Consider the following 26,861-nt stretch of genomic DNA (forward strand, 5'->3'; position numbering starts at 1 on the left):
AAGAAACTGTGATCTACAGCTCTAGCCAGTCCAACGGCTTTACATAAAAAAGTGAATATATTTTATTCTTTCTACTGAAATACAACTTGATAGATTTGAATTTATACAAAGAGTACCTAGGTTTTCTAAAGCAGTAATTTAAACAAACTGTTCAAAAATAATTTCCAAAATCTTGCTCAGTCAAAATGTTCTAAATTTGAATTAATGTCAGGAAAGGCAAATTAACAGAGTGAGATAACTTTGTTTTACATTTCTGCATGCTATGAGCTTCCATATTTGTTAATGCTTTTTTAGAGCTGCATCTGTCCAATCAATATCTCCCAGTAACATGATGCTACATAGAAATGTGATACCAGCATGTAGAAAGAAAAATAGACACAAATAGATATCTGATACAAAAAATACACATTATGTATATATTTTTTCTTTTCTGGGACAAGCATTGGTCACAGCAGCATACAATATATACTACTGAGTGAAAGGGGACAGAAATGGGTTTGCAGACTCAAAGGCAAGTGCTGTATCAGAACTTGTGTCCATACAGGAGAAATTTTCTTGTGCTGAAAAGCTTAATTGCTGAAATGAAATTCAGGAGAGGTCCTGAAGCCATGTTAAAGCCCTACTGAAGCCCTGCCCCTGTGTCAGTGGTAAGCCAAAATCATGTCAGGAACTGTGCGGGTGACTTAACAGTGTGGAGGATCCCTTGACAGTTCTCAGGCTATACCCAGGCCTTGGCCAGTGCCCCACGTTGACAGTCTGAAAATCAGTCCCATCCCACGACATCAAAAAAGTCAATGTGCTCTCTCCAGTAAGAGTTGGACTTGGCCTTAGGCAGATAATTTATTAACATTCAGGAAATGACAACATAAGCAAAATTAACTCCAAAGAAAAACAAAAAAATAGAAACTTGAAAATGAAACATATGCTTGCAGATTCATTGCAAAAGCAAACTGAAGCAGAAGTTGCTAATACGGTTTTAGTACTTTGTGAAGGTGCCAGCTGGATGGATGATAATTTTTCTACCCCTGCAGGGCATCAAAGCTTTTATAAAATCATTCTTTTCACACATATTAGCACTTAGCTTATTAAAACAGATGATACTTTTTTTTTTTTGTTTGTTTTATAAAGATGCCTGGGAGTGTCTGGAAATATAAAATCTGAGAGTTAAGTCTTATTTTGACCACCCAGCCTAACAAACAATAAACACTGACATGACATACCATGGCTGAGAGTCTATGTTATGGGACCTTCTGTGACTGCCACAACTGTGGTGTCACAGTAAAGGCTGTGAATTGCTGTTATGAAAACATTTGCTGTAACTTGCATAATTAAATTAAACTGCCAGCAAAGCTTTCTAAAATACTTAGGAGATGACACAAATAAAATACATTTCAAAGTCTATATTACATTCCAGAACTAGTTTTGTAATAAATTCCATTTCATAGTGCTAGAGATGACTTCTTTTCCTGTTCAAATTCCTATGTAATTGTGAGAGAGATAATTGTCACGTAAACTGATCCCAGCTTATAGTTAAATAGCTTTTATTTTACATATATTTTACATGTGTAGTGCTTTAAATTTGTGCAGAAGATACTATTTCAGCTGCCTACAGCTTCTCCTTCAGCTAATTAAGGACATACTAGACATAAATTAGTAGTCAGAACTTGAATTAACTGAAATGTGATCATTTCTAACAAAACGATGAGGAATCAGGGCAAAGGAATGAATGGAAGAAGGCTGCAGAAGTTATTATCAAAGCTGAGGAAAATTATTGCGTGCACCTTGAGGATAAGGATTACTCTGAACTTGCAGAAGTCAGATTAGAAATTTGGAAATGAGTATGAAAATTCAATACATGTTTATAGAAGTCAACTTTAAGAAATTAGAAGTCTTAAACTGGAAATTCATAAAACAAAATTCTAAAAGTCATTCCAGAGAAGTACCAGCCAAACCCACAGATATACCTGGCATCTGTATACTCTTTCTGTATATAAGCACTTCTATATATGTAGAAGTTAATAATTTAGTGAAATTTGGTCTGCAATTGAATCCACAAACTACACCAATCCAATCCTCTCCATTAACAAACTAAAAATCAAAAGATGGAATATAATTGGACTTCTCACAGTGGAAAAATTACTATTTCAAATAATAACGTTTTACCAATTTTATTTGTCTTCTAGCACTTAAAAGTTTCACACAGAAAATAAAGATAGGCCACACTTGACACCTGAAGCTTGTAAATAATGAACAAGAGAAAAAATTAGCAAGAGAGAAGAATATCTAAACAGCTTGCTGAACACCATCAAAGTCCAGCTTATCCCTTCTGATGTAGTAGTGATACCAGCAAACTTTGCAAGGCTAGTTACTTACATCAAATAACTTCTCTATGTACATTTCCTCATTGACCTTTTCTCGAAGGATATCCTGGTTTTGCCGAACAAACATAATGTAGGTGTCTGCTAGATCCATTCCTGGTTTCTGTGAAGAAAACAAGTGAGGGGAGAAAGTAATGAGAAGAGAAAGACAAACCCCTCAACAACTGAGACTTAAAAGAAGTTAAGCATAATGAAAAAAAAAGTTACAATATTCATACATGTACAAATTCTATTAACAAAACCTGCTGTGAATTCTGGGTTTGTTAACTTGTTCAGGAGGTTTCGCTATCAATGTAGTTCTACATGTTTTAATTTATGGAAGCTCTGAGTCATAAATCTACATTGCCGTATGCAGTTGAATCAAGTCTTGGCTCTGGCAACATCAATGCCAAAATTGGACATCTTCCCCTGTTTTTGATAGTGAGGCTTTCCATAGATAGCCACTCCAGCCCGAGTGTGGAGATCCAAAGCCTGCAACTTGCCTTTTACTGGCAGCGTATGCAGAGCTGCTAAGGAGTTCACTTTTTTCTGACAGGAACCAAGAATGCGCACAGGCACTATGGGAAGTCTTCTGCAAATGCTCTCTATGTGAGCAAGCTTGTAAAAGTATTACTTACTCCCAAACAATAGTTTATAATGTTCCTGGCATGCAAAAGAATGCTAATTTTATAATACTTCATAGTATTAGTTTTATAGTATTACAGTATATAGTATAGTATTATAGTTTTAACATAGGCCTTAACATTTGTAGAGGATCCAGATTTTGCTAAGACTCCCCACAGAATAATTAATAGTTCTAAGGAAGGAGGACAAAACCAGTTATACCCAGTCCCTGAATTCCCAAGCATAAGACATGTCTATTTCTCAGAAACTGTTATTGTCTGAAAATAGGATATGAACAACACGGTAAAACATTTAGCATATATTTAAAGCCTGTATGCATGAACATGCTCATATATTTAAAATATTAACCTATCATTTCATATTAAGGCTTCCTTTCTAGTCTGCAAGTGAATATTCAACTTTAATTTTTTCTTATTTCTTATTATCTTTTATGTAATATTTTGTAATTTATATGAACAGGTCTGAGCACAAGAGGGAAGGAGAGGTGCAACATGTCCATACTAAAACTTGTCCAGAAACTGCTGACATGCTACTACAGTAACAGGATAACAGCATTCTTTCATCAAAGCCGCAGTGAGTGAAACCTCCTGGCTTATGAGGTTCAACACTTTTTACCCTGAATCTACCACCGACATATAGAGGAATATGTTCCAAAAAAATTAGACATTTTCTTTTTCATTTATACATGTACATATATGGCAGTTTCATTTTTTAAAAGTAACCGTTAAATGTGGAATGATGGCCAGCTTTCATGCTTGTAGCATCTCCAAAACTCAGAGTGAAAAACTGAAATATCTCCTACATTTGGATTGGTCATTCCAGAGGCAATGAAAGCTCATTGCAAACTCATCCCATCTATATATGCTTGGATGAAACTCTTAAGAGGAAAGGAGGACCATTGATATTTATATCTGCATCACACACCTAAATCCTAAGCATAGGTTAAAAAATCTAAGACTTCAATAGACAAAACATTTTCTGTTGCAAAACCTGATTGACAGAAATCAATAGATCTCCTTCATAAAAAAGTACCTTCACTAAAATGTGATAGAAATGCTTAAGACATATCACAAAGTGAAGCAGATTTAAAACAGAAAGCTCCATATTTTACCTTAGCATACTCATTTGTGATGGCACAAGAGAATACAATCAGTGTTGAAACCTTATGAACTTTCTAAAACCTGATACAGAATTTATAGGAATTGGACCAGAGTTAACTTGGAGGAATAATGGAAAAATATTTTGAAATATTTGGATATTTTGAAATCTCCAGAGATGGGTGAAGGAGATAATCTAGTAAATGAAAGGCTGATTATAGTTCTTGAAGATATGCATTCAAGTGTATATTCAAGTGGAAGATTCATTAATCTTCCACTGAATTCTAAAACCTAGTGGTTCTGCAATCAATACAATATTTTCTTTTACTAAGTTCAGTAAAAAACTGTTCGTCTTGCAGACAGCCAAAGCAAGAAAAGAAATATTTCCCATCAGTATTAACTCCCTTATCTTTGAGATGTTTACCTAGTCTTGAATATGTGACATATGGGAATTTCACACCTCGTGAATATATTTTCATGTAGCTTGTGGCACAGGAGTGTAATCATTAAAAGAATATACACAAGTAAGAGTAACTGCAACAGCTGGTGACATTTACCAATTAGAATTACAGTTCTTTTAAACACTTCATCCTTCTTAATGTGTGCAGGATAATTATCTTTGAAATTGCTGTGGAAAAAAAATTAATTTTCCTTTTAAACAGTGTCTGACTACAGTAGAAGTAAGTCTGAGTAAGGCAGATTATCAATACTCTGAAGTATGTCTGTTTTAAACCTCACCAAAATCATTGAAGTTTAATCATCTTTGCTCATGGTGGGCAAAGTACACATTAAACACTGAATGAACCAACAGTACATCAAATTCTTCGTTATCTCTTCATATTGCATGAATTGAATTTATTTGTTTTCTTTAATTTGAATTGAAATCGAATTTATTTTCTTTAAATTGAATTTATTTGTTTTCTTCAAACATGGGGAAAAAGAAAAGAAAACTATTATAAGAATCAAAATATCTTTAATGCTGTATACTTAATGTTTTAACTTTTTTTATAGGGACTATGTAATATTTGGAAACCTCTGATAACACTATTCTCTATTGATCTGTTTTAAATTATTAAGCATCAGAAAAAACCCAAGTTAATACAGAATTAAACAAACAAACAACAACTTAGAAATTTCATGTACCTTAGAAAACAAACAAATAGAAACTGAGATATATTTTAAATAGCTGTCACAGGGGGCATTTAATTGAAAAGACTAAAGCATTCCAGTCTCCACATCCATACTCAATTAAAAAAAAAATCTTCTCAGAATCTCTGGCAGAATATCTGCTGAAGTTAATGAGAGTTATTTGCACATCTTTTGAAGAAAAATTTAATCTGGTATGTTATCCAGGTAAGTATAAAAAATATTGTCTGAAAGTTTCCCCAAGAAAAAAGGTGGGTTTTTTTTATGATAGATAGAAAGTTATTGTAAGTTTGTTTTATTCAGAACAGCAGACAAGCTGTTTTGCCTATCTGAAAATGAAAGAGAACCAGACAAAGAGATGAATAGAGAAACTGGAAACACAAAGACATCAAATAAAATACCAGGAAATTAAGAGTTGTAAATAGGGTTACTTTGTCGCTGGTTACACAAGTAACTGAATACACTGGCGAGTGAATGAGTTTAAACAAGGGTGTAGGCTTCAGCACATTCTTTTTTAGGGTTAATCACTAGTTAACCTGGCAAGATGAACATGCTGTTTGGGGAAAAAAAATTAAAAATCCTTGTTAATTATATATTGCAAGTGCTTTTACTTCCTGCTGCTGCACCTAATCCCACAGGTGCAGGTTGTCTCCTACTATTCACTGGTAGGTGGGTCCTGACCGCCAGGCACTTTTTCACAGCAATAAATTCAGATAAAGAAGAAACAGCCTTATTTTCCCCATTTGAACAGGAACACAGTATTATACTGTCTATTTAACATGGAGGCAAATGTTAAAATACATTATTAGTTTCCAAGATGTTGTAGAAGCTGTTTTATGATTGATGTGTATGGCTCCCACTGGCAATATCTGCCTGAAACACCTAGTGAAAAGTAATGCTGCATTGCCTTGATTTCCAGGAATTCAAATATTTTGCTACTAAAAGATTGCAGTGGGTTTAATGCTGCCACTAATATTAGGCATTTTCCTACAGGCAAGGTACACCTAAGTTTCTGAACAGCATTTTGCAATGCAACAGTTTGGCATAAATCTCAGTGAAAATCATGTACATTTTTAATACTTGAGTTATGTTTATTCTCACTTTGGCATTTGTCACACAACATTTCTTAGTATCAGAGAGTATTAAATATACTTCTATTGCCAAAAAACCAAGAAACCAGCCTGAACCCACTACACTGGTTTTACCAAGTTGCTTTCCTGGCAAGGCATTAATGTTTCAAAGATGAGAACAGATGCTAGAGACTAACTATACAATAACAAAATCCATCCAGTTTTGTGTTTGCTCTCCTCTCCACCTCTTTCCCCTCCCCTGAATCCTGGAGGGAGTAATTTTAAATACAGCATGGTTGTGACAATGCAATGAAAAGGAGAGATGAGCTGGAGGGGGCTATTGTGAGGAACACAGGAGCTCCTTATTCAGTGCCACCAAAAAATGAAAGAGCATTTTGGAAAATTTCACTGCCAGAAAGTTCTTCTCTAAATACTACAAGGCTCATCATTGGGCTATGGAATTACAAAATTAAAATATCATTAAAATACTTTTGGAATAAAAACTACTTGTATCCATGGCTAGATCATCATCACCATCATTTCTTAGAAAATTAAATACATAAGCCAGGGAGGAAGGTGCACCATTTGCATAATCAGTCTATTATAAAGGTGACATTTTAATTTCACATGGTTATAAAAGTAATTGTTTTGTTTAAATGAAAAAATGCAATGCATTTTCTCTCTCTTGAAAACATCTTCTTTAAAAGAAACAGCAACTTTGGCAAAGAGGAAATGTGTCTACTTTGAGAAGTCTCATGGAAAATTTAAACTGATTCTGCAAGCATTTGGACAAATACCTTTTCATGTACATATAGTTTCATTGCATTCATGGGGAAACACAGGCATGCAAATGTCTGCACCAGGATTTTGATTCTTAGTGCAAAAGGTCTTGAAACCACTAAAGCCCCTATGACAAAATTTGGTATTAAAATATGCTATTTTTCCTCCATAAAGTTATATTTTTCTATGCTATATTAGCTTTCTTACTGATCAGTAGTCATCCTTCTGATTGCCAGTATCTCAAAAATACTGCTGACTTAAAATAGATGCTGCAGGGCTTTCCCTCCAATTCTACAATAGCTTGTTTTCACAGATTGGAAAACAGAAGGGCCAGTTCTCAGGTCTGGGTATAAAGAGGAAAAGGAAGCCAGGAGAAGCCCTAAGCATAAGGATAAGACACCTTCTGTGGTCTTTTTTCAAAAATAGAATTCTAAAAGAAAATCCAGCTTAAAAATGACTAGCATTATATGGTCACACCTGAATAAACACTTACTTCCCTCAAAAAGTTTTTTGCTTCTTAAAATCAGTTAAACGAGGCCATGCAGTACAACTGTGATATCTGAAAATGAAGGTATCTGCCTGGTAGGAGGCAGAGTTCCTTCTCTGGCCTCTACAAGACCCCATAAGTCAAATGCTGGCACATGTGTGAGGCCCCTTTTCATACCTTTGATCCCCACATAAAGGCAAGAGTGGAGCGAGAGGGCTGGCATTGTGCGAGCTGTGCACTGCTGTCAGCCCTGGCTCCTTCAAATGGCCTCTCTGCACTTGCTATGACAGGTGGCCCATATGAAGAGAGGGAGGATTAGGTTCCTTCTGTGCCCTCTAAGTAACTGGCATAGATTACTGGCTCCTACAAAGGGATTTAAACATACCTTTCTGAACAAAAAGCAGTATATACATGAGCATGTAACTGGATGCTCAATTTGTATGAGTAATTGGTCTGGTTGTATTTGTCAATGCAGCAAATGTATGTAGAAATGACCAGCCAAAGACACAATTACTTGTATGCAAAACTGACTTAAATGATGAGAAATTGAACACAATGAAATAATCTACATGATTAAGGAAAATAATCATTTGAGATTAACAACATACTTTCTTTTAACCTCAATTTTACTGCATTCTTTCCCTATTCTCATTAATTAACTGGCTTTGTGAACAGAATACTAAAAAAAAGGAAAAATGTTACTTATACATCTCCTATGGATTGCTTGGACTTTAAGTGAAACTAACAAAGGATTATAGTGGATTTAGATGAGTTCTGTATTCAAATCAGCTTCTGCATTCCCAATTATCAAAACATAGCATTAAAAAGAGAACCAATGTCACCCTTCACGCACTACTTATGACATTTATGTTATTTTCCTCCAAACATTTGGTTTCTTCCACCTGAACAGCAGCCACATTTTTTTTTCCACTGCAGAGCCTTGTACACTGCAACAACTACCATTAAGGTGAGTGTAACAGCAACTAGATTTTTTTTCATTATTATTTTTAGGAAACCACAAGACATCATTGATTTTCTTCCTAGTCTGGGTAATTTTGCACTACTGCTACTATTTCTGTCGGGGTTTCAATTACCAAAACATACATAGTGTCTATACAGCCCTCTATGCATAGCTGGGGAAAGCAATGAGAGTTCCTTGGCACTTACATATGTCCCACTGCTTAAAGGGCATTCTGAAAAATTTAGGCTTATGTTGCATGTTTTCTTAAAAAACCCCACAAAACCACTTTTTTTTTGGTCTTCTCTGGATGCAATTAATCATAATTCTCTAGCAAGAGTAATGAATAGAGGGGTAGACAGCAAGGGTAGGTAGCATTTTTACTAACCTATCTGCCAAATGAACCGCAAGTCTATCTTTCCCACCCTGGTCCTGAGAAATTGAGGGATGCTGTCTCGGGAGTGTGCATCTTCATGTCCAACTATTTATGGTCTAAACCCTCTTTCAGTATTAATAGAATTAACCTTTTCCTCAAAATGACTAAAAATAATCTAGGAATGTCTTCCTTCCTTTTGAATAATTTACTATTTTAATTTACTTTTATTTAACGTTTTTATCCCCTTTACCTCTTATCCCCCATCTATAACATTTTGCTCAGTACTACCTTCATTTTCTTCTAACATCTTTTTTGCCTATTTAGTTTCATTTTATTTCACTACAAACCAGTATATTTTCACAGTTTGCCAAATCCTGGTAGTCAAAGATGAAAAACTCTGTCAAATCCACACACTCAAACAACCCCCCAGCCCCCCTGCCTTCTCCCCTAGATGCACCAAGTGATCTCACTCAGATGGAGGTGGGGCACAGGGGCAGAATGCCACTGTCTAACACATGCAAGTCTGCACATATTTGTAACTGCATCAAAAGAAAAGGCTGACCGTGGTCATAACTTTCACACATGCAGCTATATGGTAAGGAAGGACAAGAAGAAATTTTACAACATATTAGGTCAAAATAAAACCATGAGGCATTTAATTAGCTTCAGTGCAGGCTTGCTAGGTCACCGTCACACTACCAAGAGTTCAATGTACATTCCTCCCTGTGTGCTGCCCCTCACTCCACTTCTCACTTCAGCTGTGAGCTCAGGTGATGACCTTGTGATGTGACGACTTTCAGCCTCCTCTTACTGCTGGAATTTTTTGCTTTGACATCTGGTGATTTTAGGCCCTATTTAGACTGGACAGCTGCTGTCAGTTGTGACATTAAGAGCTCTTGGCCTCAACTGCATCTTCACAACAAAAGAATGTGAAGAAGCAAAAACAACCCCCAGCCTATGAAAATCTTTCAATCCAGGTAAAAAGACCTCCAGAGTTTGAAAATCTTTGTCTGGTCAGATCCACAGCTTCCCTGAAGCACAGTTTACATTTGTAGTTTACAGCTGTGGAACTACAGTCCAGTTTAAATGCTCTGCTGTGGGAAAGGTGTGTGAGAAGCTGGGAAGTGAAGACATTGTAATAATGCAAGGATCTGGATAGCCTGTCAATAATCTGGTCCTTTCTTCAAGACAAGCACCACCATTCAGTGAACGTGAGAAGGGCAGTGGGGCTCCAGCAACCATCTCCCTGCTCGCCTCCCTCTTTCTCTGGAACAGTGAGCACATCCCCGTGTGGCCTGATTTGCAATATTCCCCAGAGCTTGTGGCAAAGTTATTTTTCAGTCTCATTTTTATTGTGAACTTCAACATTAGTGTATCCAGGCCAATGGTAAAAGACTTTGATGTCTCTTCCTCACAGATCTGTAATTTGGAGAGTTTTCCATATTACCTGAAAGAAGCCAATGAATTTCTAGTTTGTCCACTAATTTTTTCTTAAGGCCTTTAGGTCTTAGGTGCCTCAACAAGGATCTTTTGTGGCAGCTACACAGCACAACATATTAACAAAAGATAAACTAAATTAACTGGATTTTATATGAGGTCATTCCTTTGAATGAAAGACAGCCTACTTTTTTCTTTTTTATAAAACAAAAGAACACTTACAAAGGTTAAAAAAAACCCAGGCAAAAAATAAGAAGAAAGTCTGAAAACATCATCTGAAAACAACAGAAATGTTACAATTTATCTTATGAATAAAAGAAATATAAGGATAGCAAAATAACAAATTCCAGAAACAGAGATTTTTCCTTTTATTTAACACGCATGGATTGAAAAAAAATTCATTTAAGCTTGCATTTTTCAGGACAGAACTCCTGAAGGTTTTGCTGGCCACCACACAGTTTAGCATATCTGGCATTCATCTATATTTTAATCTAATATTTTTCATTTACATAATAATTGTCACTTATGTAATAATCATAGTCTTTTTTTCTGTGCTGGGAAAACAAGATTTTTTTAGAACTGCATTAAAAAGGGATCAGAATGCAAACTCATGAGAGAACAAGTGATACTGACAGTGAAAATGACAATATTACACAACTTTGCTTATTTAAAGAAAAGATATTCTACTCTCATGATCTAATAAAAATATTTTAACAGCTGAATTTTGTCTTTATGTATAAAGACCTCCAACAGTTTTCCCTTTATTTTTACTTATAGCAAACAAACATTGCACAACCAATGGTAAATCAAATAGAGACTGAGGAAGCAAGGGGTTAAATAAGCAGACCTGAGTCCTGAAGTAAGAAATAATGGATATTCAAGTACGATGATTTTACTTGTTGCTTATACTACACATTTGAACAATTTATCCCCACAAAAGAGTATCTAAGTTACAATCCTCACTCTTCCACAACTGAAAAAGTGCATTGAGAATAACCTTTCCACAGTTTGCTTTGAGAGTTACTTATTGCACAAGGGAAATGAAACATCCTCTCAGGGTTGCAGTGGCTGTTTAAATACTCTATGTAAAGCTGTAATGAATCTCTGTAGGAAAGCAAAATGTCAACAATAAAAAATGTGAGCTAAAGCCCCCCTAATTTCTGAATTATTATGAACAATAGAATAAATAAATCTAAAAGGGTTATACTTACCGGAACATCAACATACTTGGCAGCTGCTTTTACCTTAAGAAAATTAAGCATAAAACACACAGTAAGTACTTATTACTAAAAATTGCACACATTTTCAGAATTATGCACAGAAAGAAGAACAGAACCTTTAAGAATCCAAACACTTACAGTGAATGAAACTAATGATGAGAAGAAAGTGCCTTCATCATATCTTGACAATTTAGACAGCACACCTTCTAACACTGAAACAACCTGGAGGAAAAGCACAGAGAAAAATCTAAATGCACAGTGTGAAAATAAATATTTGGAATGAGAATGTGAACTTTTCTTCCTCATATTTGTCTTAATCAGCAGGGCAACATGAACTGTTAATCTGATCACTTTCTCCACCTCACAAAGTGCTGAAATCAAAGATAACCTTCTTTCTGCAGCTTCACTTATTGATCAAACAGATGGAAACTGCTGAACTACTGCAGAAATATAAACCCAACCCAAAGTGTCTCCTGAGGCAGGCCTGCTTCCAACACAACACTGCTGCCTCTAGAACGTAGTTGAATATAGCAGTGTGTGCACCCAGCATGTGTTTGGGCAGACATCACATGTTATTTTCTAGGACCACAGTTTCAAAGATGATGGAGCACAATTGCTAAAAGTGGTGATTGTGATACCATGTTTCTTTTATTTTTGCTGTTAAACAGAAAACCAGCTCTGATTTCACCTGGAAGTGTAATAGCACTGGTTTTCTGTCAGCAGCATGAGCTGTTGAGCTGCTACTCCATGGCCAAGAAGGAGGCAAGAAAATGTATGCCCCAAGTCCCTGGTATGATGTGGTTTCTCTCCCCTGGACTTCCACCTGCTATTGTCTGAGTAGCGTGACTCCTCAGTAAGAGGTCTGAATAGGTGTTTTTGACAAAATTTTGTTCTGACAAAAAAAAATATTAGTTGCATTAATGACAGCTTTAATGTTTAAACCCCCCCCAAATTTGCCTTAAAGCAAACAAAGTTCCTTTTCACATCCCTCTGTGCTATTTTGTTGCTCAAGTGATTCACAGTATATAACATATCTGTCAGCCATTGTATTCATGCACATTTATTTTACACATATAAATTGCTTTCCAGTTATATATAAAGATTGTTTTAAAAGTCATCCCCTGCTCCCAAAACAGTCATTCCCACAGCCAAGAGTATCATTTTATGAGTGTGAGGACAGAACAAAATTCCATCTGGCATGCTGTTAATGGGCCCTGTAACAGTGTCACAACAGTGTCACTTCCAGAGGAATTGAGATCATCACTTTACAATAAACCCTGCTCTTAACAGTTCAAGGAGCAGGAGGAAGTGCAAAACTACATTTGTCATTTATCAATCTAACCTGTCATATTTACAGTGATTAATTAAGACACCAGTACATACGTGCCAATCAAAGAATAAATCCACATCACAAGAGAGAGTGGCAGTTGTTTCTGCACCCGCTTTATTAGACCAAATATCAGCTTTCTGCTTTGCAGTTGAATGCCTGTGAGAAGCTGCTGTTCATACTTTAACTCATTTTATCTGATTGACAAGGATTCTTTCTCCAGAAAAGTGTTCAACTTTATCGTGCAAAGATTGGCTAAGGAAAAGGCTGATTTCATAAACAACATGGTGTCCACAGTGCCAACATATAAATCCAATGCAATGGGACACAAAATAACAGAGAGCAAAACATTTCAGCATTGAGGATGTCTGTGTAAACAAAAGGCTTAGTTATGTAGCTGGAAACTTATTTTCTGAGATATCAGTGTACAGATTTGTGAAACTCTAGAAGTATTTCTGCACATACCTCACAATCCATGCACTGGTTACCCTGAGACACACTGTGCTTTGTTTCACTGTTTTGTGATATTCCTGTGATTTCTTGGACACTTTAGACTGATGTGTCTTGTGTAAAAACTGCCCAGTACAGTTCTTAACAAGTAAAACCTCAACGAAGGAAAAGTGTTATTTTCAGTTTCATAAGTGACTTGCAGCTAAAAACAATGATTGAAACACTTATTCCACTGAGACTCAAAGAAGGTAATAAAGAGGTAAAGGCTGAAAAATAGTGAAAATATATTAGATACAAAAGATGAATGCATATGGGTATCATGCACATTGATGTGCATTTTTTCTGGCCAAAACCAAGAGCTAAACCTCAGCCTTCCTTTGTACCCTCAGAAGCTTTCTGCCTTGAAACAGAAGCAATCAGGATGTCACTGGTATTTCATATCTCACATGAGGAGAGACACTGGTTAAGCTTCCAGTGATCAGCCAATGACATGGAATATTTGCTTCCTGTTTTGAGATTTCAGCTTCTGGTATTACTGTGATAACTAATAATGCAAATCCCTCTGTATTGACAGCAGTTGTCACTAGAATTTCTTGTACATACATCCAGAAGGAATATGACTATATTTTTCCTTTTTTATAATCTCAGATATTAAGGGAAAAAAAAAAAGTTTAACCTTTAATAGCATGATTTTTTCTGATCAAATTCCCCTTTCTTCCTCTTCCTTTTCAATAATGCTAAAGTAATAAACTGGAAGAATACTTAGGAGCATGATAGGCATGATGCATGATGCATGATGATAGGCAACATGTAAAACTTGAAACTGTTGAGTTGAACTGCTTGTAATTATGCTTACATCAAAACTTCACTTTAGACCAAAAATGTGTGACTTCTACACAGTTTTCAATAAGTGGACACATTTATTTTAAACTTCTATAATGATTCTACAAAGCCTTCCTCTTCAACTAGGTGTCAATCCAAAAGGCAAATTCTCAACCCCCATCGCCCTCAGCAAGCTGTGACAAGCAAAAATAAAGGCATGATGAAAATATGACCAGAGTCTTATTTTTTGTCACTAACCCACAAATTGTAAATATATGGCCTATTCATCCTACTTTGAAAATCAGATATTTCTGGGTAGATTGCAATGTACTGATAAAAAAACTTCTTATAAAATCTTTTATTTTCTGTCATTATTTGCTGTGTCCTTCAAACTATTCAGGATGGAAACTTTTTTTTTTATATCAGTCACTTAAGACTTTTACTGGAGTAGAGGTGCTACAGAAAGACAATACATTGTTTAAGTTTTCTTCACTTATTCTCCAAGTCCTTATACCAAAACACATTTTATTTTTAAATATGAAGGCCTAAAAATCAATTTTAAGAAACAACAACTTATAAAATGTTTTTAATTAAAGGGTTTGTGAACCAAAATCTCATTAAAAAGTTAAACTCTGGATAATGTCCACCTCCAAATACAAAATTAAAATACTAAATGCTAGGAAGAAAGTTCTCATGTAAGAAATTCAACAAAAAATAACACATAGTATTATGTAAGACAATATTGATTTAGTCCTACCAGTTCTACTAGTTGCTAGCAATTCCTATGTATAACAGAAACACAGAAGACAAACTTATCTCAATAGCAGGCTGCACAGAAATTGTTTACTCAGCTGTTATAAAATTTAATTTTGTAAATTCAGTATTATTTGCACAAATAGTATTTACAAATCGTGTTGTCCCCTACAATTTTCCTTATTTCCACATAGGAAAACTGTGTGATATTCGAATATATCTCCAAAGTTCAACCACTTTCTGCTGTATTATAAATTAAAATGTAAATAGTTTTACCTTTGAAACAAGAAGTGAAATAATTTCTTTAACAGTTTCTTCAATCAAGTCATCTATTTTTGAATGGTATTGTTGCTGTGATTCAAAAGATAAAAAAGCATTAGCATGTATATGAACACACACTTTTGTCATAAGTCATAAATGGTGCAAAGCTGATAACCCTGCCAGATCAGATTTACTTAAAATTATCATTTTGAACATCAGAAGAACAAACCCTTGAAAATGATCCACCCAATCAACAGTTTCTTACATTCTGTGTTGAAAATTTTCCCATGTACACTGTTGAGTTAAGCAGCTAATGGGGTTATTATTTAGATGAATTGAGTTCTTATACTTATTCAGGCGAAGGAATGTGAAGGATAGTTTTTGTCTTCTCCTATATAATTAAGGTGGCCATGTATTTTTTTCTAAAGGGTTGGTTTAGCTGGAGAAGCAAAAAGACTAGAATAAGATTTAATTAATACAGCATTTCATGTCTGACAACTCTCATTCATAAGTTATTTTAAATGTCCTCTAGAAATAAAATGAGCTCCAATTGTTCATCCTGAAAGAGCCTTTCTGTTAGCACAGTGAGCTTCAGTTTATACAAATCTTACAATATGCTCAAGCAAGGGCAAAATTAAAATTTCATCAACAAAGCAGAATAGATGGTAACAAATTAATAGGCCATAGAAGGTATAATAAAACAGACTTCATTCTCCATAGACTTTTTCTTTTGATTTTCCATAAAGAATCTGCCTTTAAGTAAATGCTTTTAAAATAAATCCGAAAGACTTTTTAGATAATCCTACCGAGCTCCCTTCTGAAATTAACGGGAACTAGGGATCCTATTCTGTCAAGGAGGCACATCAATTTAAACAGTAATTCTTCCTTTAGAAACATTTATCTGACAGCAGAGATCGTCCCCAATAGCCACTTCACAGAAAATGTGACTTGTAAAGACTAACCCTATCTTCCTAGTTCAAGGCTACTTGGAACAGCTAACAGCATAATGCTTGGAGCAAAAGTACTGAGGTCAGTGTAAACATCAGCCTAACTTAGCAGCTGCCAGCTGAATAGTTTTCAGAGTTCTAAGTTTTTAAAGGCATTTTTCATCCATTTCAGAGCTGCCATACAGATCAAAACATTAATTCTGATCTGCTGAATATTTTTAGGAATGATTTTTTAAAAAGCACAGATATTGAACTTGAGTTTTATTAAGAGAGAATAAAACCATGAGATGTGTTTGCCCACATACATGTGTCTGCTACAGGTACTAACACCAAATGTCAATTTTTGCTTTTAATTTCTTTTCATGTTTAAGAACACTTGAAAAACGTAAATACACAACTCAGACAAACAGCTGCAGTCACACTGGAACAGTAAGAGTATACTAAAAATACATCAAAGAACTTTCTACATTTTCGTATTTATTACAGTCCAACCATATTAATATCTTGACCAGTAGATTATTGTCTTGATCTGCTAAAGGGTCTAATCACCCCAAACAATGTGTGATGTCTGTTGCTTACAAGTCTTCAGAAGACAATGCTTTCTTACTGTCTGGAAACCATAAACAATTATTCTCCCACTGATGAATGTCAAAACTATATATACTCCTGTGATCCATAAAAAATCAGTAGTCCCTCCCAGAAAGTGTCTGCAACTTTATCTCCACAGTACAGTAAATGATTTATGTATGTAAGATCAGTTCCTATTTTTTTTGTGAGTTTTTTTCCTTGTAATATTTTTCTTTCTTTTCTTTTTTCTTATTCTTTTTTTCTCACCACAAAGCAAATATAATTTTGTAGAAATGGTGTATAAACAGTAACTTCACTTCTGAACAAGGCAGAAAAAGAAATGAATCAAGCCTTTCAAAAACCACAAAGTTCCAAAACCATGACATTTCTTTAGAAATAATTTTTAAGTTACATTAATCTCATTTTTTTTCATTATTTATTTTGAAAACATGAGATCATAAATACTCTAATCCACTCCTCTTCAGTGCTAATTTCCACTAAAACAGTCACCCTCAGCAAAACAAAACTTCAGACCCTTATGAACGATGATTTGACTCTGGGCTTTAAGAAGATGGCTGAACTTTGGCTCCTAGTGGACTGGCTGACAGTGCAGGAGGCATAATCCAGAACAGGCAAGAGGAATGGCACATCTGGAGAAGGGCGTTATGCCATCTGTCTGCAGGGCATTATAGAGGTACTGGTATTGCCTGTCCCCAAAGCAGCGTTACTGCTTGTACACACATGAGAGGTGAAGTGGCAGCATCAGCTCAGAGCAAGAGCTGATAGTTGTGGTTTACTTCTGATGAGCCTCACTCAGAGATGAAAGAATCCAAAATTTTGTGACCTGGTAAGACAGGACACTGAGTCTGAAAAGCAGAGAAGTGAAGACTTCATCTGGAATCGCCCTGGAGGATGAACAAGGAAAGAACTGGGAAGCTGATGATCAGTCTGCGGCACAGTCAGACTGTGAAGGAATTCTGAGGGGCTGGCTAACAAATTAACATGAAAAGCAACATTACCATTTAAAATAAAAAGTAGCTGTTAACATTCAATGAAAAAATGCAAATTAAAAAACAACGTAAAGGCACTTACCCATTGACTAGCAAACTGGTTCATGTCACGGAAAACCAAAAGGAAAAATAAAGACGACAGGGTGGAACAGGAAAATGATGAATGTCTCATTGGATTAGGAAAAAAAAAGACAATTACACTGAATATGCTCACTTGAAAAGATCAGTCAATGAAATGAAGAACTGCAAAAGTCAACTGAAAAACATATGTCCAAATAGTGTAATTGTGAAGGTGGCTAAAGCAGATATACATTTTTTGTTGCCAAATTCTGAAAAATGTTTTTACTGTCTCTCCAAAACCAAATCAAACTAATTACAAACCAAATTACATGCCAATGCATTAGCACAGAAAGAACAGTCTAAAATTGGTAATCTCACCAATCTACATAGTATACTCTTTTTATTTCACAGATTATTTCTGCTGAGAGTGACAACACGGGAGTGACGGAAGTCAGTGAAGTTTACATTTCCTTCAAAAGCACATCAGTGCTCCACTGTGAAATATCTACAGTCCTGGCAGCAGACTACTGCCAAAACGGACCCTATCCTTGGAGACCAAATTAAAAAAACCCATTAAATTGCCTGGTTATTTCTTTCCTCTGTTTTCAGCATATTCCTAGGCATGAATGCTGTGTCTATAATCCATTTAAAACCAAACCGTACTAAATTAAAATCTGTCTGCAAAGGCCAATATTTTGGCTCCATTTTACAATTACAAAGGAGTCCTGAAAAGGGCTCTTTTTCTGTTGGAGCCCAAGAGAAATTCCTGGAGGGGCTGAGAGTCAAGAAATCATCTGAATGTTCAACACACTCACAGGTCAAAGCAAACAAATTACAGAAGCACTCTGTGTGCTCTCTGGTGGAAGATGATGGGTTGTGTCTCGCATGATGCTACTAGGGATCAGCTGATGCACAGTTCTGTACCAACAGAGCTATGATGCATCTCAGTTAGTTTGAAATTATTCTCAGGACAGTCTGCAGTATGTTTCAGATCAAACAAACATAAGAATTAAAGATACAAAATTCCACGTACCTCTTGCCCCCCGTCCAGTATGCAGAGTTTAGCTGTCTGTTTCTTGGCGTCAACTAAGACGTTAAACATTGTGCACAGGTAAGAAGGTATACGCAAGTCTGTTGATTTGTTTGTCTTTTGCAGTTTCAGTTCAAATGCAATTCTTGTTCTGTTTATTAAAACACAATTTGTAATATGAGTATCTCTGATAATCCTGAATAACCACAGTAAACATGTATAAATTTTACTGAACATGTTGGCTTAACAATATTCATATGCATGAGAACATTTTAGAATTAAAATTCTGTAAATTCAGAATATCAACCTTTCAGTAAACAATTGCACTGATGGTAATCTCAAGGTTCAGCACTTCTTTAGTGAATTCAGTTGAACAATAAAAGTATTATCTTCATGCTTTCTAGATAACAGTATGTTTCCTTGTGTTTAAAATAAAGCAATGAAAATACCCCTTATTTTCCAGCTTTTCTATGCTACATGCTGTTTATTGTATAAAATGCTTGCTTCTAAGAATATAATGAGAAATTCCTCTTCTAGCTTTAATGGAAAGGGAATTTTAGTAAAGAAAATGAGTTTAATATTAATAAAATATGAATATTTATATTGAAAATTAAGACTTTTATGAGATGCATAACATAAACTCCCTATTTTCTTCTCACAACAGTGTAAATAAGGAGCAATGTCACTGAAATAAACTGTCATTCAACATACTTAAAGTGTTTTATTTCCACCCTTATTTTTAAATGTGGGTTCGAGAAATTCACACAATATTTTTAGAAGATGGGAATAGAAGAATCCTATTGCAATTTTAAAAATTCTTAAGATCATATTAATATCACAAGAAGAGTTATAATAGAAAGAATTCCGTATTTTTTTTCTGCATTGCTACTCTAATCTTTATTACCTGACATACAGTATCTTTGACCATACAAAAACATAATTAGTGTATTAACACTGGTATATTATGTATTAAGTTAAAAATATTAAGATATTTTATAGTCATGTTGATGAGACAGTAAAGTTTTTTTTTTCTTTTTCTAGCTCAAAATCAATATAATCCATGTATAATCCATTTTCTACTCTATGTTTTTTTAGACTAGGATTATACTAATAGTCTTCCAGTCCTTTAAGATTTCACAATTTTTCTAAGATTTCTTAGATAATTGTAATTGACTGAGCTTCTATGCCAAATTCTTTAGAACAGATGGATTGCTTTAATTTTAGTGTTTCCTACCTTTCTTTGTTAGAGCTTTAACTTTTATTCCATTCCCTGTAGCATTCCACTTTTATAATAAAATAGAAAAGTTCTTTTAAATGTTTCTGTTGTTTAATAATGATTTCATCACTCTAGCTCTAGGAACAGGCTCATATCCTTAGGTTCTACTCATAGCCTGAACCTCTAGGCTCATAGCCTGAGGTTCTAATTTTTCCTACTGTGTTCAGAGAAAATAATGCAATACTATGCCATCTGTAAAGATTATCTGCTTGTTTAGCCTCTCTTATCAATATTTTATTGATATTTGTGTAATATTGTAATATTACATAATATTGTAATATGCAAAATGTAATATTTGCATTTTATGATTAACACAAATTATCTACAAAATTAATTTTCCCCATTCTATTATTTTTTTTAAATCTGTATTTTTATATGTCCAGATTAAGCTTTCTGAAGCACCTGATTGTAGACCTCTGTAAATTTTCTAGACATACAGATACTTCTTCTAAACTTAGTGATATTTACTGAAACCTATGGCAAGGTCTTTTCAGATCACCTATATTTAATTTGAAAGAATATACCAATAACGCTAAGATACAGCTCAAGGAAAAACAGCATTACATATTCTGTAATTTTCAGAAGTTTAGCACTATAAAACTTAATTTCAGTTGGATGACTATCAGGCAGCTTTCTTATGTTTGTTGTATAAACGCAGAAATATTGTCACTCTAGGTTTGTAATATATTTCTGAGTTCTGTTAATATTTGACACTAATATGGAATAGAAAAAATCCAAACTTGATTTATTCACTTCCAAGGGTCTATTCACAACAGACAGAGAAATTCTCCTTGGTATTTCCTAGATGTTGCCAAACTGCTGATTGCCAGATACTGTAAATGAACAAAAGTCATGATCTCTTTAGAACTGCCCTGGTTCCAGTTCCAGTATTCTGGTCTAGATATACCTCTGCAAGCCAGCATGAGCCCTCCTGTGTCAATTTTCAAATCTCTCCTAATTTTTAAGTGATCATTTCAACTGTACCTTTTAACACAGGCTTCTATCATGTCAGTGGCCATGAGTTTAAGTCTCTGCTCTAAATGGTGGGCAAATTCTGGTTCTGGCCAGTGAAGATCAAAAACAAACATCTGCAGAGCATCCAGCTTCCAGAAAAGATCTTCTGATGTAGCTGATCCATTGCTATAAGAAACAAGACAAAACAAAGCCCCCAAGAAACAGAAGATAAATGTATGGATGTCTATCCCAGTTGCCACATAATTAAGGTAATAAGATTTCCTTATCACACCACCTTCCTCCTTCATTTCTGTGTATCTTTTAGCACAGTTGCTTTTATTTAAAAAATGTGGAAATGGTAGTGGAAAACTTAAAATATAACCCCTTAGGGTGAAATGATTTCTCATTTGCTGGCTGAGAACTACGGCTGGATAAGGAGGTGGATTGGATGTTGGGGAGCATGGAAAATGAAATAGCTCAAGTTTCAGATCAAGATAGGAGAAATATAGGGTACAGGAATAGTAGGGATATTTTCAACACAGTGAAGATTTTGTGCATATATTTTCTTGCCTTCATAACTCTGGTAGATAAGTCTACCAGAGAAATGAGGATGCTAGTAGTAATACTGTAAAAGAGATAACCATAAATATAGCCCCTTGATAAATGCTCATGAATTCTAACTGAGGGAATAGCATCAGATCTGGGTGGGAAAAAAAAAGAGAAGAGAAACTATTTAAAGAAATTTGTGTACAAACAAAACCAGCAGATTAATATGGTTCTATGCCATCTCAGATTACCCATAATGTTTTAAAGTTCTTCCACCTTGATTTGATTGCTAAATTTAAATACAATCACTTGTGATAAATGCAACAACTTAAAAGTTAAACTAAGCAGTAAGTTCATTTACACTTCCACTGTCAATACAGATTAATTACATTTTCATGGTGTGTTATATTTCAATACCTGAGTTACCATTTAGGATTAGTGTATACTATGCAACGTTGAATTCCAGGATGTGAGTGACACAAGCAACCAAAACTCAGTCTGACAGTCCCAGTTCAGATCCAAAGAGTTTAAATACATCTCTACTATAATTTTGCTTCTTCTGCCTTATGACTAAAGAAGAGAATTATCAAAGTGATCCCTGCTCTCATGGAAGGAGTCAATGAGCAATGATTGTGCTCAGGACAGAGCAGGGTCAGATTCAGAATGAAACAACCAGAAAGGACCTCTAATATCTGCCCACCTAATGCACCCCTCAGACACTGGCACCACCACGGGGTCCTACCGCGGTAGCCAAGGCAGTGGGCAGTGAGGTGAATTAAAGCACAGCTCACATTCAGGGCCCTGAAGAGCAGCAGGGATGCAGCAGGAGCACTGCTTCAGTTGCACACTCGCATCCATCACCTTCCAGACACACCCACGTGCCCCCTTGTCCTTTGCTACCACAGCCAGAGCTGTCATCTGCAATGTTGCCTTGGTGCCCAGTGCAGTTCCAGACCAGGCGAGGGGACCATGACAAGGTGGCAGCAGGGGCTCCTGCCTAAGGAAAAGGCTTTCTCTGGGTGACCAGCTCTGGCTCTGGTTTTAATGGTGCAGGTTTTGATCTCATCATGGAGCATAGCAGGATATTACACAGTCCCAACACACTTTTTAGTTTAGACTTTTTCGATATTATACATATTTTCACCACTTACGTTACACAGTAACTGTTAATTTTGTATTGTATTGTGGTCTTGAAAGAAAACAGCAGAAACAGGAAAAAGGCCCATGGGACTGCTAAGGTTACAATTTGCACAGGGGTTCTACCTGCTGAGGGACCACTTTCATACATCCCTAAGTTTAATTAAGGAACAGAAAGAAAAAACAACCAAAGCTTCTGGAAAATTTATAAACCTGTTAGACTGTTTTTTAAGTTATATGACAAGCAAATATTGAAGATATCATTGCATCTGCTGTGATATTCAATCGCTGGCAGATGCTTTGTTTAGACCTTATCTGATTCAAAAGTGACTAAATCAAGTTTTGAGATGATTGGGGTAAAGAATAAGGACAAATCATATGGGGACAGAAATGGGACAATCTCAGTATTTATATAACTGTTGATAAAAACACATATTTTCTAGAAAACAAACCAAACTTTCTCAAGAAACAAAACTAATCATTTCCATCATCAGATAATAAAATTTAACCTTTTTTATTTTCCCATAGTTGTTTCTTTTTCACCTGATGGAACTCCAAAGGAAATTCTTTAGGACTCAGGAGGACTAATGAATTCATAATAACACAAATATATTCTTATGCACATTTATTACTTCGTTTACTACTACATTGTAGTAGCCACTTAATTTTGTTTAATTAGACTACCAAATAAAATTTCACAATTATAATAAATGTAATAACAGGCACAGTTCATGAAAGAATTAATTCTCTGTGACACTAATTTATTTGTTCTCTTTTCACGTAATTTTGAGTTTTCATCCTTCAATTTTTTATTCACCATTGTCCAATGACATTTGAATTTGACTAACATATTGTACTAATAAGATGAAGAAAATAAAATGCTACAACAGAAATTGTTTGTTCCTGGTTCACACATCCTAAAACAAATGTCTAATTTGTTTGCTAAATGCTGCAAAAGAAGAGCTAAACTCAGATTTTATGTCCTCCTGGCACAGGGGTAATTCCTGCATTCGAATCAAGATTGAATCTGTATCCATAATTTGAGAACCTTTTTCTTTTTTTTTTTTTTTGTGAAGGGACAGGACACATTCTTGGCTACTGAAAGGTTTTGATTTGAATGTGCATTGTAAAGCTACTTCAGTCTAAAGAAAGGAATAATATTGCTCTACCAGGAAACTGAACTGACATTCTTTCTTTAAAAACAATAATAGTTACCCATAGATTTAAAATTAAAACTCTTAAAATTAAAACTCTACTGCTTTGCTGGCCAAAACTTAACTTTTCAGGTACTGTCTAGTTGTCCATTCTTATTAATCATGTCATAGCAGTAACCGAAGATTACCAGGGATTAAAAGAGGCAAATATTATGCACATCCTGTTATATTCAAATTTATTTTAATGGGAATTTAACTTTGCAATTGGTCACACTTCAACTGGGAGAGTGAACCAGGTATCCCCAGAGGTCCCTTTTAAATTATTTTATGGCTTTATGCCTTGCATCATACTGAACACAGCACAAAAATAAGATCCAAGACATAATGTTTCTCCAAGAACCTGCACCATATCAAATGTAGGAATTGCATGCAGCCTTAATTCACTTATCCACTGACAGCTGAAAGAGGCAGCTTCCCACTGGGCTTACCAGGTACCTAAGCAGTAGCAATTAGTCAAACAGTACACTAATAAAGTACACTGGTAGCAAGATACTCCCACACATGACTTCAGAATAGATGTAGAATGAATAATTTCTTGCCTACATATGAAACTCCATAGGGTGGCTTGAGATATGAAAATATAAGTATTTAATATCTAAGAATATTATCAATCAACCCAAAGATTCAAAAGCAGCTAGTTTAATTTCTTCTACAATCTACCATGGACAGGGATGGTCAGTTTACAAATGACTGCAATTGTTTTTTTAAGGTTACTACTGAGATACTATCCACTAGTGTTTTGGGAGGACCACTTACAAAACACAGCACAAGCACTACATCCATTGTGAGCCCCCAGCTTGTGAATTCCAGCTTTTCATTCTTTTTGCTGCCTCAAAATACATTTTCAGGGCTCAGAAAGTCAATCGAGAATTTCTTCAACAGAACAGGATTTTCAATAATTTCAGTGTCAGTTGCACTCAGCCCCATCTCTCTACTTTTTCACCAGCAGATGAGGCAGAAGGATGGAGCAGAATCTTTGCAAGCATCAGTTAGTGTACAGTCCCTCAAAGACACTGGGGACAGAGCTACCCCCCCATGACTTCCCTCAGCTCAAGACTGAGGCAACCTAAGGATCAAGCAACCCAAACAAGTTTCTTAAGTCTTCTTACTGCATATTAGTATTTTTGGAAGGAAAGAAATTTGCCCCAGAATATAAATTTGTCTTCCAGAACGCTCAATAGGACCTAGTTATTCAAAATTCCTTATTCATAGGAAGCAGATCAGCCAGATTTCACCATGCCATGAGTCCTATGGCCATACTTCTAAATATCCATCCTTAGAAATGCAGACCATGGCCTCCTACCACTTTACTGGAGGTAAGCTCTATCACCGGAATGTATGTGGCACTGCAGACACAACTCCTCAGAACAGAGATGAAAGATGGTCTCCTGACTCCTTCAGCACTCACAAACACACAGAGAGGTCCAGCACAAGAGCTCAGACATATTCAGACTACTCTCTCTGTATCACTATTGGAGCACTGTGACTTCCCCAGCCTTGTCTTCCTCATCACTCATTACAGCTGAGCCATAGGAGGAAGAATATAGATGACACGTTTCCTTTGATGTTGCTTTTTCTGGGTGGAAGACAAGACAGGACTATTCTCCTATAAACACATATCTTATTCCAGGTTTCCTCAGCCTTGAATTTTCCTTAAGCTGATGTTTTATACTGGCACCTGATAGCAACAGACAACCTCAGGTGTGTTAAAATTACCCACATATCTAACTTAAAAGCCAGGTCCAGAAGATAAAAAAAAAAAAAAAAAAAAAAAGCCATTTAAAATAGTATATTTGAATTAATGAATAAGTAAGGAAAAACTCCTCATCATGGCTGATTGAAAGCTTTTACAGAATATTCAAACATTTTTGCTCTTTAAGATTATCTTCAGCCAAATGGAAGAGTAATTCACAGTGCTCTGCATGTCTAGCCAATGCGTCCTCTGAGTTATCTTCTCCAGAGACCAATCAAGAAAAATAGACTACTACTCATAACAATTTCCCCTTTTCACATCTCACTTTCCAACGCCCAAAAAGAAGTGGAAAAAAGGTAATGATCTTTCTAAATGCGGTTATAAGTAGCATAAATTTATTGCTCCAAAACAAATGATCAAGGACAAAAAAAGAAACAATTAATTAAAAAACATAAACAATGTTTTGTTGTAATGTTCAAGAGAATTGTAGCAACTTTAAAGTGAAAATTGGGAAAATCTATTTTCGTCAATAAAGCACACAAATAGATGCCCAACTGTGAATATATTTTCACTTCTTTTTCTTCAGCAAAATTCTTAGGTAGGCACATAATAGCTCTATTGAATATGAATATACTTAAGCATGAGCTTGAGAGCATGGACACAAACCTTAGTAAAGTTTGGAGAATAATAATTCTCTTTCTATTACAGATAGAAGAGACACAGGACTTCAGCAAACCTTTAACACAGTCGGCTCACAGACTAGTCATTCTCATTCTTTTGACTCTAGATTCTTCATTGTGTAATTCAAACTGATAATGAATAATTGGCCAAAATCATCACTTTCAAAGAGAAGGAGGAAAGTCCTGCAGAACTCTGTGATATACATAGTCATCTTCTTGCCAAATCATCAATTTTGTGGCCAGGAGGAGGGAGCACAGTGAAGTGGGAAAGAAAGACTTGGGGGAAGCACTGGAGAGAAGGAGTCCACTTGTGCTCCTGAATTAGATGACTCTGCTGACTGTATGTATAATTCAGCGTACCCCTCTAGTCCATCTAAGCTGGGGTGTTCATCACACTGAAAGGGAAAACTGTCAGGAAGCTCTGGGTTTTGCTTAGCTGTATTGGAGCAAAAGTATTGGGTTACTCCTTGTTGAAGAACTTAACTAGCAAGTGTGTTCTTCCTGAAAAAGATGGGATGGGAGAAGAGGGAGAAAATAAAACCCTCCTCCTTTCTATTACAT

The 26,861-nt window shown here is 35.5% G+C and overlaps 1 protein-coding gene across 8 annotated transcripts in view; it reads right to left on the reverse strand.

The window, feature by feature from the left end:
* CADPS2 (calcium dependent secretion activator 2) overlaps positions 1-26,861 on the reverse strand; it is a 284,824-nt gene that overhangs the window by 19,151 nt on the left and 238,812 nt on the right. For 4 of the 8 annotated variants that reach the window (XM_053977634.1, XM_053977636.1, XM_053977629.1 and 1 more), the window contains 7 exons: positions 21,061-21,216; positions 18,804-18,951; positions 17,793-17,807; positions 15,202-15,276; positions 11,712-11,795; positions 11,565-11,597; positions 2,374-2,481 (listed from right to left, as the gene is read on the reverse strand). In XM_053977634.1, the coding sequence (XP_053833609.1) occupies positions 2,374-2,481; positions 11,565-11,597; positions 11,712-11,795; positions 15,202-15,276; positions 17,793-17,807; positions 18,804-18,951; positions 21,061-21,216 (619 nt within the window). The remainder of the gene's footprint in view (positions 1-2,373; positions 2,482-11,564; positions 11,598-11,711; positions 11,796-15,201; positions 15,277-17,792; positions 17,808-18,803; positions 18,952-21,060; positions 21,217-26,861) is intronic. The other 4 variants (XM_053977635.1, XM_053977633.1, XM_053977632.1 and 1 more) reach the window with 1 other exon arrangement.

This window comes from Vidua macroura, chromosome 5 (genome assembly GCF_024509145.1).
Source record: "Vidua macroura isolate BioBank_ID:100142 chromosome 5, ASM2450914v1, whole genome shotgun sequence".
Lineage (NCBI taxonomy): Eukaryota > Metazoa > Chordata > Aves > Passeriformes > Viduidae > Vidua > Vidua macroura.